The sequence below is a fragment of the Gymnogyps californianus genome, chromosome 2 (genome assembly GCF_018139145.2).
Source record: "Gymnogyps californianus isolate 813 chromosome 2, ASM1813914v2, whole genome shotgun sequence".
In the NCBI taxonomy this organism is placed as follows: Eukaryota; Metazoa; Chordata; class Aves; order Accipitriformes; family Cathartidae; genus Gymnogyps; species Gymnogyps californianus.
Window position 1 is genome coordinate 7,308,485 of NC_059472.1, and position 13,210 is coordinate 7,321,694.

General features: G+C 36.1%; 1 protein-coding gene across 3 annotated transcripts in view; it reads right to left on the reverse strand.

The window, feature by feature from the left end:
• KHDRBS3 (KH RNA binding domain containing, signal transduction associated 3) overlaps nucleotides 1-13,210 on the reverse strand; it is a 96,969-nt gene that overhangs the window by 34,813 nt on the left and 48,946 nt on the right. For 2 of the 3 annotated variants that reach the window (XR_007766051.1, XM_050891814.1), the window contains exons 5-6: nucleotides 9,299-9,438; nucleotides 159-269 (exon numbers count right to left, since the gene is read on the reverse strand). Coding sequence is in view for 2 of the 3 variants with exons in the window: in XM_050891814.1 (XP_050747771.1) it covers nucleotides 159-269; nucleotides 9,299-9,438 (251 nt within the window). In the remaining variant the exon portion in view is untranslated. The remainder of the gene's footprint in view (nucleotides 1-158; nucleotides 270-9,298; nucleotides 9,439-13,210) is intronic. The other variant, XM_050891815.1, reaches the window with a different exon arrangement.

A 13,210-nucleotide genomic window follows, 5' to 3' on the forward strand; every position in this document is an offset into this window, starting at 1 on the left:
GTATTTGAAAAACTGCATCACTAAGTGAAGAATGCAAAAATGTAAATACTTGATACAATCAGGATATATTTTATTAATTCTCATTACTGATCAAAACACAGTCACAAAGTATTTTAAACAAGCCTAGAGAGTAAGTGATTGAAAACTGTGCTTATTACTTGGTTTTGGCTAATCTGTAGAATGCCTCCTCAGGACAGGGTACCAGCTGCTTATTTGACTTCATTGTAGTGGGGGCAGGGGTGAGCAGTGAAGTTCCCAGACACAGCCTGCTGAAGTAATATAAAGAAATAGCAAATGTGATACTTTCCAAGTGAAGCCAAAGAAAGGGAAATGAACCTATTGGCATAGACAATAGTCAATACCAAGTTAAAAAAAAGTCAGTAAAAGGACTCAAGAATCACTAGCCATAATCTTCACGGCATCCTTCAGACAGGGTGCAAGTGAAAGCAGCAGGAAATGGGACATGCTGAAAAACATGGAAAAAACATTTGAGGGAGGGGAAAAAAAAAGTACAGTTTTTAGAGCCAGCATAGATTTATTCTTGAAGAGTAATTAAAACACCAGATCCACATGATGAGAAGGTCTTTTCTGCATTTCAAAAAAACAGTTAATAGGATTGGAGTGGTGATGGCTGGGAAATCATTTCTCCTATATTAGGAGACCATTTACATGCTTTGAAGAGTTACTATAGGAAGAATAAACAATCTGAGATGTATAGTTCTGTCACACCACTCAGATGGTTACTGCACCAGGCTGGAGGAGACTAGAAAGGTGCAGAGATAGGAAACCCAGTAACAGGAGAGTTCAATTACCACCATGCAGATTTGAGTCATATGAGGGTATGATGCTAAGAGCAAATTTTTAGAAACTGTAAATTGTTATTTCATTAAGAAGTTATCAGGGAACCAAAGAAGTTTGATTGACATGAGCAATGAACAGAAACTGACTGAAAATACTGAGGAACCACTTTGAATGGGAAGCTTTGCATACCTTTGCAAAAACAACAGATCAGTTCTGGTATTGCTTAATTTGAAAAAGGGCACTATATAAATTATGTTTAAAAAGATTTAAAAGAGTAAAATGTATATACACAATATGGGAAGACATTTAGAGAAATCCCATGGGAAGTCAGAGCAAATACACAACAATTGTCAAAAAAGAAAAAGCTTGAGAAAGGGCAAAAGGAGCTCAGTAAGGCTGGAACAGCAGGGTAAGGAGAGGTATTAAAAGAGGTATCACTTGAAAAGCTGAACCCATCTCTAATGTCAAAGGACAAATGCTAATAAAACAAATATAAAATACTCAGAAAAGCAGGTCAGAGAATTTAAAGAATTTGTAAAAAGCCTAAAAGTCTTTCAAACATCCTGGAATTTGGAAACCTGCCAGAGTCTGAGGCCAAATCACCAGTGAAGAACAGTAAGAAGATATGTATATATGTATGTATACATCCATTAAGTTTTTTGCTACACAATCAAGAAAGATCAGACAAGGTTCTCATGCTAGAGTCTTTCCTTATGGGGAATGCATTGGATGGTGCTGCCAACTGACTTCAAAAGAAATTACTGAACAAAAGGAGCAATTAAAAGTAATTGTACTATCTTTCTATAAACTACAACAGGAGTTCAGATGTCTGTTTCTTTAGATCTTTAGAGATGCTCCAGACCCTTGATCATCTTTGTGGCCCTTCACCAAACTCTACGTAGTATGTCCTTGTCCCTCTCATACCTAGGAACCCAGAACTGGACACAGCACTCCAGGTGGGGCCTCACCAGCACTAAATAAAGGGGAAGGATCACCTCCCTTACCATGAAATCAAATTCATCATGGCTCCTAGTCCCTCCAAGTCTTTCACTGCTTGCTTCTTTGACCAAGGACGTCATTCTGCAGGCCAAATTTCAGCTGCCATCACCAACTCTCCTTGTCTTTACACACAGCCTACAGACTATTTTTTTTTTTTTTATAAAGACACCTAAAATAGCCTTTCTTTTCAAATTACATGAAAAATTATTTGGCATGGAGATTTCAGGTGACATCAAAACCTTAATACAATCAAGGGCTCCTCTCCCAATATCAGATATTCTTTCATGTTAATTGAGGGTTTAGAAACATAGATTTTGAAACTTTCTGGAGCATCAGTGATTAAATACCAAATTCCCATTTATTTTAATTAAAATTATGGCACATTTGTTCAAATAACTACGAAACAGTCTTGATCCACAAGTTTGGTACAAGTACACAATTCATGGTTTCACAAGCAGCACAACTACTGGAAATAACTTTTCCTTTTGATAAAGAAAACCGTGCTATATTAACCCTCAATCAGAATGCTTCTGAATCTGAAATTTGTTCAGTCTCCCAATACATTTCCTTGCCTGTTAGCCCTCTTAATCCTTCCACTATTTCTTTGTTACAGAAGAAAAAGATCTTTGTTTCCACTTTGATAGGCCACAAAGCATTTTCCCCAAACCTTGAAAGTTGTACGTTATCAAAGCTCATTTGTCAGCCCATGTCAGCCTTGACTACCTGCTCATATTCTGAAATACAAGGGTCTTTTTGCCTTTATTTTCCCTGCTCACTACCACGCTGTCATCTCATTCCCTTTCAGAAGTCTTTTGAATGTCCTCTTTACCCCAGTGCCCATAAGAACATCTTTCACAGTATTGAGACTGCCAATATATCCAGGCTAATGGTGTACACAAATGGGCACTGAACCCCCCACATATCTGTCTTCAAACTTTTTGTATACTTTGATTGTGTAAGTACTTTGAAACAGAGTTAACGTGTCTTATTTTCAGGACACCTGAAAGAAAAAGGTCCTTGCCTGTGATCCCTCAGCTTTATGATACTGCAAATACACAAGTACTGAAGCATGACAGGAGACACTAGTGTTTGCTTTTTTTTTGCTACGTTTGTAAGAAAAACTCTACTCTTCTGAATCTTATGTCAGTATACTATCCAGAATCTCACAGATTTCTTTGGATGAGGGAAACCCTACTCCTTAAGTACCTATTAACAGTATTTTATACTAAACAGCCTGTAGTAGTTAAATAGACATTACTTAAACATACTCAGTAAATCCTAGCTTCTAGTCAGATGCTATTATCACCTCCAGACATGCTTTAACAAAGTGATCATCTATGGATTTGAGAACATTGAATCCTACTCTCAAAGAAACTTTTTACTGCCCTAAAACAGATTACTACAGCTATGTGAGAAAATTTGAAATACTTCTGTTTCACCTTTATTGGTTTTGGTTTTCCTGAATTTATTAATCTGGCAGGGGTGAATCCAGTGAAGGAAGTTAACCGTTTCCCATTAAATGCACAGGTAATTTAGGTGGTTAAATTAAGAATAATTTTACTCTCATAGCTATATAATTAACTTACAGGCTCTGCAGTGAAAAGGTCTTTTTCAATCTGGGTACCATGGACTAGACCAAATAAAGCAAATCCCAGTAACTCATTTAATAACTTTTGTTTTAAAGTTACCAGTGTACCAGAATAGTGGGGGGAAATAATGTAATTTAACTCATATGTCACAGCATCCCTTGAAGATAATATCATGAAAACTGTTTCTGTTGGAACCTGGATCTTCCCCCATAACGTTATCTCATTATTTATACTTGCAATTTAGTATGAGAGGAAAAACAGAATAATAAGTGAAGCACTAAATTTCTATAAAACTATCATAAATACATTAGAGAATGGGAGAACTGGTCTTTCACAAAAGTGTTAGAATGTGCTAGTGTGATTTGTAAATACAGTAATTATAGCAGATAATTTTAATGTATAAATACCTGAAGTGTACCTTACTGTGTACAGTTAAAATATTACTTAAGAACTGCATTTTGTAGCTGATTAATCTCTCGCTGTTTGAATAAAGAGTTTAATGTGTGGAAAAACATTCTAAAGAAAATCCAGTACCACTCAGAGCCACATTATACTATGGTAGACTCAGAACATTTATAAGTAATTCACAGGTATTAATCTAATCGTTGATTGCCACTAAAATAGTATTTTACTAACTCATACAACTTAAATACACTCACAGAAAACTACTTAAATACTTCTTCTTTGGCCTTTATCAGCAATAATTTGACATACCTACTTTATAGTAGTCCCATAGTGTTTCTAGGATTTGTTTCTAGCAAACTAAGTTATTGCCCTTGACCATAGCAGGCATAGCATCTAGACAATACTCCCTTCCAGCTTCCCTCAGCAATAGCTCTACTCTATCTTTTCATTTATCACTTTCTTCTCTATAGTATTATACTGATTTTTATTTCAAGCTTCTCCTTTCACTGGATGACTGAGTTAATAAAATTACTCTAATTATGAAGTCACAGCTAGAGTTAGTTCACAGCTTTCTTTCACTTTGCTTTTGCAAAAGAACAACAATTAAATGAGTTTATGCAGTATGAAGCTCCTTTTCAATATCTCCCCTTCTGGAGGGGAAGTAAATGTAAGAATAGCTTTAAAACAAAAATAATTGTGAAATTTAGGACCAGTTCTCTAACACTATTATTCAATGAGGAAACACTTGGAATTCTTTAATTTTAGCATTCATAGTTCCATACATCTGCAAGGATTTAAACTGTTCAATAAATGGATCTAATTTGTTACCAAATGTTGATATATTTTCTTTCTTTGAGCACAGCCAACTACTGTCCATGTTCCTCAAACAGTAAATATTTTTGTTCAGGTTTTATATTAGACATCTGAAAAATAACAGACCTGTTATTTTAAAATGTCAGCACCAAAAATACTGAACACTGATATCCAGATACCACTCACAGAGCTAGGACTCCTGCCTTTTCATCTCTTTTTTAAATGAGAGTCACCATTCAAGTTAACACTCTTAAGCAAGTTTTATTTCACATTTTTATTTAAAAACAGTAATATGTATGTTCATGTTCCAGTTCTGTGAAAAATGGGAAATTTATCACAAGACTAAAGAAACAAAACACACTGAACATAATACCTGCCTTCATCCTGGATCCTGAACTGGCTTTGCCAAATATTTTTTTTGTGCTACAGAATCTTTTGCAGTACACTACCTACATGTTCAACAAAAAGTTATTCTTCAAAGAAGAAACCAGTTGATTCCAGACATATGACAGGAGAACAACTGGAAGTTGTGAACACATTGCAGCAGTGATCCACATCACCTCATACTACTTCTGACATATAAGACAGCAAATTCTAACCTACAACCTCTGTAATAGTTTTATTTTTCCCCAGATAGAGTGACAGTCATTCAACCATTATGATCCCAGCCATGCATACACTGAAATATGAATAAAAAGAATAAATGGGAAAGTAAAAAACCCCACAATCTCATGCAAGCATAAACCCGAATTTTGCTATTTCTTTAATTAGACTATTCCTACATGTTGGCTTTATGAGAAATTACATTTTCCTCCCCTCATCTTAGTGAAACCAAAACATCTGCTTTCAAATACAATTCCTCTCAATCTGGGGAGTGAACCCAACCTTACTGTGGCCTTTCAATACTTAAGGGGGACTGCTTACAAGAAAGATGGAGAGATACTTTTTACCAGGGCCTGTAGTCACAGGACAAAGGGCAACAGTTTTAAACTAAAAGAGGGTAGATTTAGATGGGACATATGGAAAAAATTCTTTATGATGAGGGTGGTGAGATACTGGAACAGGTTGCCCAAAGAAGCTGTGGATGCCCCATCACTGGAAGCGTTCACGGCCAGGTTGGATGGGGCTTTGAGCAACCTGATCTAGGGGAATACGTCCTTTCCCATAGCAGGGGGGTTGGAACTAGATGATCTTTAAAGATCCCTTCCAACCCAAACCATTCTATGATTCTAACAGTGATTTCTAGCTATAAGTGACATGAATTGGTTCCCCCTACCCCACCTCAAGGTAGCAAAGATGATCTATCCATATTCTTAGACTTACTATTATCATCCTCTAGAATTTCACTTTTCCAATATATCTTAGTTCGAGTCAGAATTGAGGGATCCTTATATCTTGTTTTTACTTATTCTTGAAATAGGAATGTGAAGTTTTAGAGAGGAAATGCTACTGTATTTGCAAAATGTCCTTAGAGGTGTACATTAGCATGTATGTTAACACGTTTATTTGCAGTCTTTAGTTAATCAGAAGTCCCAATTCAGATTTCAGCAGTATTATCATTTATATTGCACTGATTCAGGATAGGAATTCAAATGCATTAAAGAAACACTGAAAGTTACATCTTCTAGCTACTCACTGTAACAGCATCACATTAAACATCATGGATCCTCTAAGCTTGCTAGCACAATAAATTAAGTAACTGGTATGATCCTTCATTTTATATAGTCGCCTCCAAAAAAACATTTAAAAACAATGTCAGTTTACGATAAAAACAAAAGGAATGAAAGCCAGACTTTCACCAGGGAAAGGTTCTCATGTCCCTTCTCTTGTGGCACAGAAGACGCAGGTACCGACTAAATAGGTTGAATGCTTAGCATTAACATCACAGAAAATAGCAGCGTTGTGATTATATCTAAAGGTCATCTTTAACAGTATCAGGATGAAGGAAAAAAATAAAAATGGGGGGAAGGGGGGAGAAGGAAGCATTTATATGCCCAAGATCAATGACAAGGAAAACACATTCCTAAAGGTAAAGCTCAACACACACACAACCTTTCTGCAGCGAATTCCATCCACTCACCCCCAAACTCTTACTTGGCTCTAGAGTCATAAAAATTTTAGTCAAGAAAATCTGGTACAAGCCAAAAATAGCAGAATAAAAAGTTACCAAACCACAACCATTAGGAAATTACTTACCATATACAGGAATACTTGTGCACAAGCTAGAATTTTGTATGCAAGCACAACAAATATATTGTTTTCTACAAAGTAAAATTTTGGTATGGAGCTAAACACACACGTAACAAAGTCTTCTTAAAAGAAGGCACTTGATAAGATGCATTATCTCCAGTTTCAACATGTCTGATAAGGAGTAAAAAAAGGCATAAATTAGTACTTTGGGTTTTTTTTCCCCAAGTGAAACTATTCAGGAATAATAAAGGCTTAAAAAAATTAGGAACTTAAATACACTCAGATATTGCAGATATTGCATCCTCAACAGGATGTTTCATGTATCAAGGTTGATATCTTAAAAATATTCTATAGATTACAAAGAGAGGTTAGGATCAAGGTTTTAGACTTCATTTTACAAGTCTTCTCAGACTTTGCTTCAACCTCTCCTGGATATCTCAGGGATGCTTGCTATTAAAACTGTTTTATTTAATACTAAGACAAAGCCTTTAACAAAGCTTTCCTTCAACGAAAGTATTACTCACTGAAATCAATTTGTGCTAAAAAAGAATCAGAGCATTACAACTGAGTTTGAGATCTTTAACTCAATGGCTGTAGTATCTCAGTAGCAATAGCATTGAATTTCACTTAAGGAATATGCTAACAGAGCACTTCAATTTCTGAGGGGAAAAAGTCTTGGAGTTTAAGACAAGCCTTAAAGTAAGGACAAGTCAAACAAAAACCCAACCTTTCAGTTTTCTTTAGAACACATAAAAAAGGAGATTACAAATACAATTTTTAGCTGTCATCTCCAAATCAAATGCTAATGACATTTAAATTTACCTTGAAGACACTTCAACAGTTGTAGGTCAACAGGATGAACTACAAAGGATTTTGTGAGCTACCTAACAGCATGTATGTCTTAGATAAAATGCAGGTTTGAAAAAACAATTTACCAAAATCCAGAGGATGGAACTAGTGATGTCAGAAATTCAGTACTATGAAAAGTTAGTTATGCATGCATGTGCTAGATACTAATAGTGAAAGTTAGGTATGAAACTTTAGTGGTAAGATCAGACCAAACAGTAACTTCTGTATCAAACGCTAGCTTAAGGACATATAAAAATGAAGAAAACATGAAATAGAACTGTGAGTGTCTCTGTACTGAGCATCTGTAGCAGAGCTGTTACAGGCATCCATGAGAAAGTTAAAAACAGACATTTAAGAACTGAAGTAAAATCAACAAAAAACTCATCTCCAAAATCAAATGAGAACCCTAATTTGCAAGCACTTTTGTATGGCTGATTACAGTGCTAAAGAAGTGAACCTTGGTATATAATTACAACTACTCTGAACATTAAAATCAAGAAAAGAAGTGGAATAGATATATTACACAATATTACTTAAGAATATAAGAACAAAAATTTGTTTAGAGAAAATAATTATATTCTTACAGGGTACAACCAACAGTAAGTGTAAATTCTCTAAATTAAGATTAATTCTGCATTGCGTTTGCAATCGTTATTACAGGATACATGTAACTAAACAGATCTGTATAAAGGGAATAATTCCTCAGTGCTTTTTCTTCTAACGTGCTTAATCTGAGTTAAAACGCTTCAGAATATTATTTTGAAATTATTTTAAAAGCTGAAATGTAAGTTTCAAGCTTGCATTAATAAGCACCATAGCCACAAGTGAAGGAAAATAGTTCACTGTAGAAAACTGTTACACTTAGCTGCTGCAGCCACAATCTCTCTGCACTGTAACAAAAACAGTTATGCACTTTATTTAGTTTTTGTTTTCACACTTCGGGACTCAAAGGAGTTGAAGCTGTTATCCCAGTACTGCAAGGAAGATAGGGGATGCTAGACTAAAAATAAAACAAAACATCTCCTGTGTCAAAGAAAAATAAAGCAAAAGAAGCAGTAGATTTGCCTATTCCTGAATCAAACAAAAGCCACTTTTTAATGAAATAAGCACAATGCAGATGAGACTAAATCAAAATTCTACCTCCAAAACACTTCCATAACATTATTTCATCAGGACTATAAAAACTTGGTAATACAGTAAAAGAAATATGTATATTCCATAAGTTAGAGACATTCACCTGAAATTCATGTCAATCAAGGCAAGATTTACCAGGTTTTTCAAAGCCGTGAGCTCCATAGGGCCAATACACAGACCCTACATGCACCTAAGGAGCAACTGAAAGTTAGAAGTCAAGCAGCACAGAAGTCCTACTGTGCTGCTCACAGTAAGACTGAACATCTTTATGATGTACATTGTTTCCTAACTTAGGTACCATTCAAGTTTCATAAGACAAATTTCAGCACCTTTGTTAATTCAGTCTAAGCTGCTTAGACTACCTTCAGCAAATCAAGATTTGTTTCCCTTATCTTTTGCTCTTATTTTGGGGGTCCTTCACATATTTCACTACTGTACTCTGGGGGCTTTTTTTGGTGAAGGGAGAAGCTTAAAATACACACATCCACATTAAATTCCACTGCAGCTGAGATACTTACCTGGACAAAGCAGGAACTGGTACTCCTCTTGCTCGAATAGATGGTTTTCCACGAACTACTGGAACTTCTGCGTTTTCTGAACCACCATTTAAATATGTTAGTTCTTGAAGTTGTGCCTGTCTGATTTCATCATTGTAGTCCTAAAACAGGGGGCAGAGTGAGAAAAAACCAAACTGTTCAACCACCACACCAAGTTAGTATCAGCAAACACTGCTCCTGAAAGTCTCCTCTTAAGGTTGAACATCCCATTTAAAAAGTTTAATATGCAGAATGTTATAGGCATACTATTCAGTCAAAAATTTCTAAAAGAATTCTACATATTAACTGCAATTTTTTCTCGGGCATGTTTTTCTTTTCCACTGCATATTACCTCCATGTAGCTTTACCAATTAAAATGCCAATGTTAAAATGCTGTAGATAAGGGGAAACAACAAAAACAAAATCAAGGTCCCATTTCTGAGCTGAGATCTGGTTTGTAGTTCCAGCTGGAGAATGATAGTGTGTTAAAAGCAGCAAAAGTTGCATTGCCTGGTGTTGCAAAGCAATACAGAATACACTGTAGAGAACAGCCCCTGACAACTAAGGAGTAGATTAGACATCTACACTTTTAAAATCAGGAGTTAAAGAATAAACAATGAAATTCATTCAATACAAACATGCACAATTATCTAATAAGAGCTCCAAAAATTTCAATTCTAGAACATGCAAGGATAAACAATTTGAAGCCACATGGCTTGTTACTTATTCTGCACAAATCCTCTCAAGGTTTACCAAAAGAAAGCTGAAGTTATTTACATGGAATTAATACGGTACTTCTCAAATACACAAGAGTCTTTTCAGGGACCTTGAGTCAACCTCCAAAATTAGCACATCACACAGGAATAAAATAGATACAGCAATGAACTCTTGAGCTGTACATATTTTTCTACCATTTTTCTTCCACTTAAAGTGAGCCAAAGAATGCATCTGTAAAGGTGAATCAGAAAAAGAAATACTTTACTCCATGTGTGTACATACACACTAAGTATCAAAATATTAATAGGTCCTCTAATAAGAATGAAGTGATACTTCTGATGTTACAGTTCTTATCTTCTGCAAATCCTCCCATTTCAAAGAAGGCAGGTTTGTCCAAATACCATCTATTTTTACATTTCAATTACAAAACAAAGGATCTGCACCTCTTATTGGAAATCTGATTTTATTACATTTATGCACTAGGCAGGTACCAAAAGACTGTCAGGCAGTCTTGCATCAGACAACTCACTGAAACATAACTCCGCACTGAAAAGAGGTTAAAACATCTATGAACTCAAAGATCTCAATTATCCTTGAAACATTCTGTTTCCCCTAGCTTCCACAAACAGAACAAAGTTTTCCTTTACATGCCATTGCTGAAGATAGTTACTAGTGTTAAAAAAGTGGCACTACAAAGGCATTTTGTCCAAACTGTCTTAAATAGGCTCTGAAATTTAACTCACAACTGTCCATCTGAGATCATCCTCTATTTAGCAGTAGAAACCAACCAGCAAACAAGATGAAGAAAAAAGTCTGGAAGACTGAATCAACTGTTTCAAACTGCATAATTGAAGCTTTTGAGACAGATTCCATTATAAAAAAAACTTGGAACCAATACACAGCCAAACTGTCACAGGGAGTAGAATAGAAATGGGCAATTGAACACTATTCTGGCCAACTACTGTGCAAAAACTCACTTTATATTTGTACTTTGTTGCTGGACCAGAACTGGCTACAAATGCCAAATTCTACACAACGTATGGAACAAAACTTCAATCTTGAAACAAAATGCTAATGAATTGTTAAATCTGTACCACAAACACAATACTTGGGTCTCAAAGTTCTGCCATAGCATATATGAGAGATGCCCTTTATAACTTCTCCACAAGACATCCTCCTCAGAATTGGGCTCCTGGAAAAATACCTTTGATCATTTAATATTAATTTCATTTAATTTCTTAACAAAGACATGCTTAGGTTGCCACTGTGCATTGGTCCTTTTTCTTTTCTCCCTGATGCTTTCTCATTTTCCTGTAGCATACTACTAGACATACCAGCAGCCTTAGTCACAGACAAGGACTCCACTGTGCAAAGGCACAGGACAGAAAATACGGTCTTTACCACATAAGCCAGAGACAGTAGGAGGATACAGAATGAAGGAGCAGTACAAAGAAGCCATGATAATCAGCAGTGTTAATCCATTAGACTCTGAAATGGATTCTCCAATTAAAAGTAACAGATTGTCAATTTATGAATACCCACTGCTGGAAAACAGCACACTTCAAGTCAAATTGAGGAGACAACAATCTCTTCCTCACCTAGGACACAAGATGGACATGGAAACCCTTTAGACTGCACTCCTCCCCTGTACAGTTTAGGCAGAGGCGACACTCAAATTTCAGTCAAATGCTGCTGCTGAATTTCAAGTGAACAGATGTACTCTCATTTTATGAATATTGCCCATCCTGACTGACTGCAGTCTTCTCTGAAGATGGAGGATGTTTTCCCCTGTAGGAACGACTATGTCAAGATACATACAAGGTATTTTCTCCCTACACGGAATTACTTACATGACCCAACTAAGCAACATTCTTTTAGCTTTTATCTGCAATTTTCACCCAGTCCTGATCAACACACTGGCAGCAGCTCTCCTTGGGATCATCTGTAACTTAAGACTTTATTCCAATTTATCATTCAAACTATTAGTAAAAACATTTTTTATTGAACATTAGGACAGATCTCTGCAAAACCCTATGCAGTTTTGCAAAACACCCAAGCAGATCTTTATCCTGGCAGTGAGCAATAAATAGTTATCAGGTTTCCAGCAACGTTTATACACACACCTTACAGTTATTCGCCAGCTTGCTTCAAGAAAAAAGTGAGAGTTTCCAAAGCCCACCAAGCTCTTCCAAATGCCATTGAACACTATTTCATCACCACACCTTACAAACTGAACGTGCAGGAGGCAAAGTAGACTACAGGAAAAACTTGTAAATTCTGCTCACATTGTAAATTGACTGCTACAGATTGTTCTCTCGAAGATATTTCCATACTTTGCTTTAAAGATGAGGAAAACAGCTCACTCAGATAACCAACAGCAAAGCATAATTAATGTTGTAGCTGTCAAAAGAATGACTGCCACTACTCAAAAATTAAGCAAAATAGACTAAGTCCTATTGGCCAAAAATGCAGTAATCGTGGTACAATACAGGACCCAGGGGGAGGTGAGGGTGGAAGTACCTGGCTTTTTGTCCTGACAGAAGTAATTCTGGGATAATTAATATCAAGCACAACATCCACCAATCTAACAGTCGAACAGACTGCAGACCAGAGGGTCTGGCCAGAACAAAGGGATTGGCTAATTTAAAGGAGGACAAAAGAATACACTTGAAGTCAGAAGCCACAATTCTACCTACAGAAGACAGGTGAGAGTCAAGGCAACATGATAAGCACAGCCAAAAAAACTCAAGTCAAGGTTTTGTAACTTGGTTTGAGTTATACCAGTAAAGGAAAGTACATCACTGCAGCTGCTTCAGGCTGAACTTCAATGCAAAGGTGTTTGTTCGTGGATCTAAAAAGATCTGAGAAGAGAGGCTAAGGCATTTTTGCTATAGTCAGCTACTACAAGGATATTTTGTATCCTACATTCTAGCACCAATTGTGATGGTATATTCAGGCCTGATCTGCAGACTGAACAACGACCATGTTTATAAATTAGGTTCAGCATCTAAAGTTGTTGGAAGGCATAGTTAGCTTACATTGTAAGGAGAACACAAATTAAGATCATAATCATATATACTGATAGCAGGACTTTTCTTGAAATAAAACTGATAATTTGCTAAGAAAACCACAACAGACCTTATAGAAAATAGAAATGAAGTTGCATTTAGCAGCAGT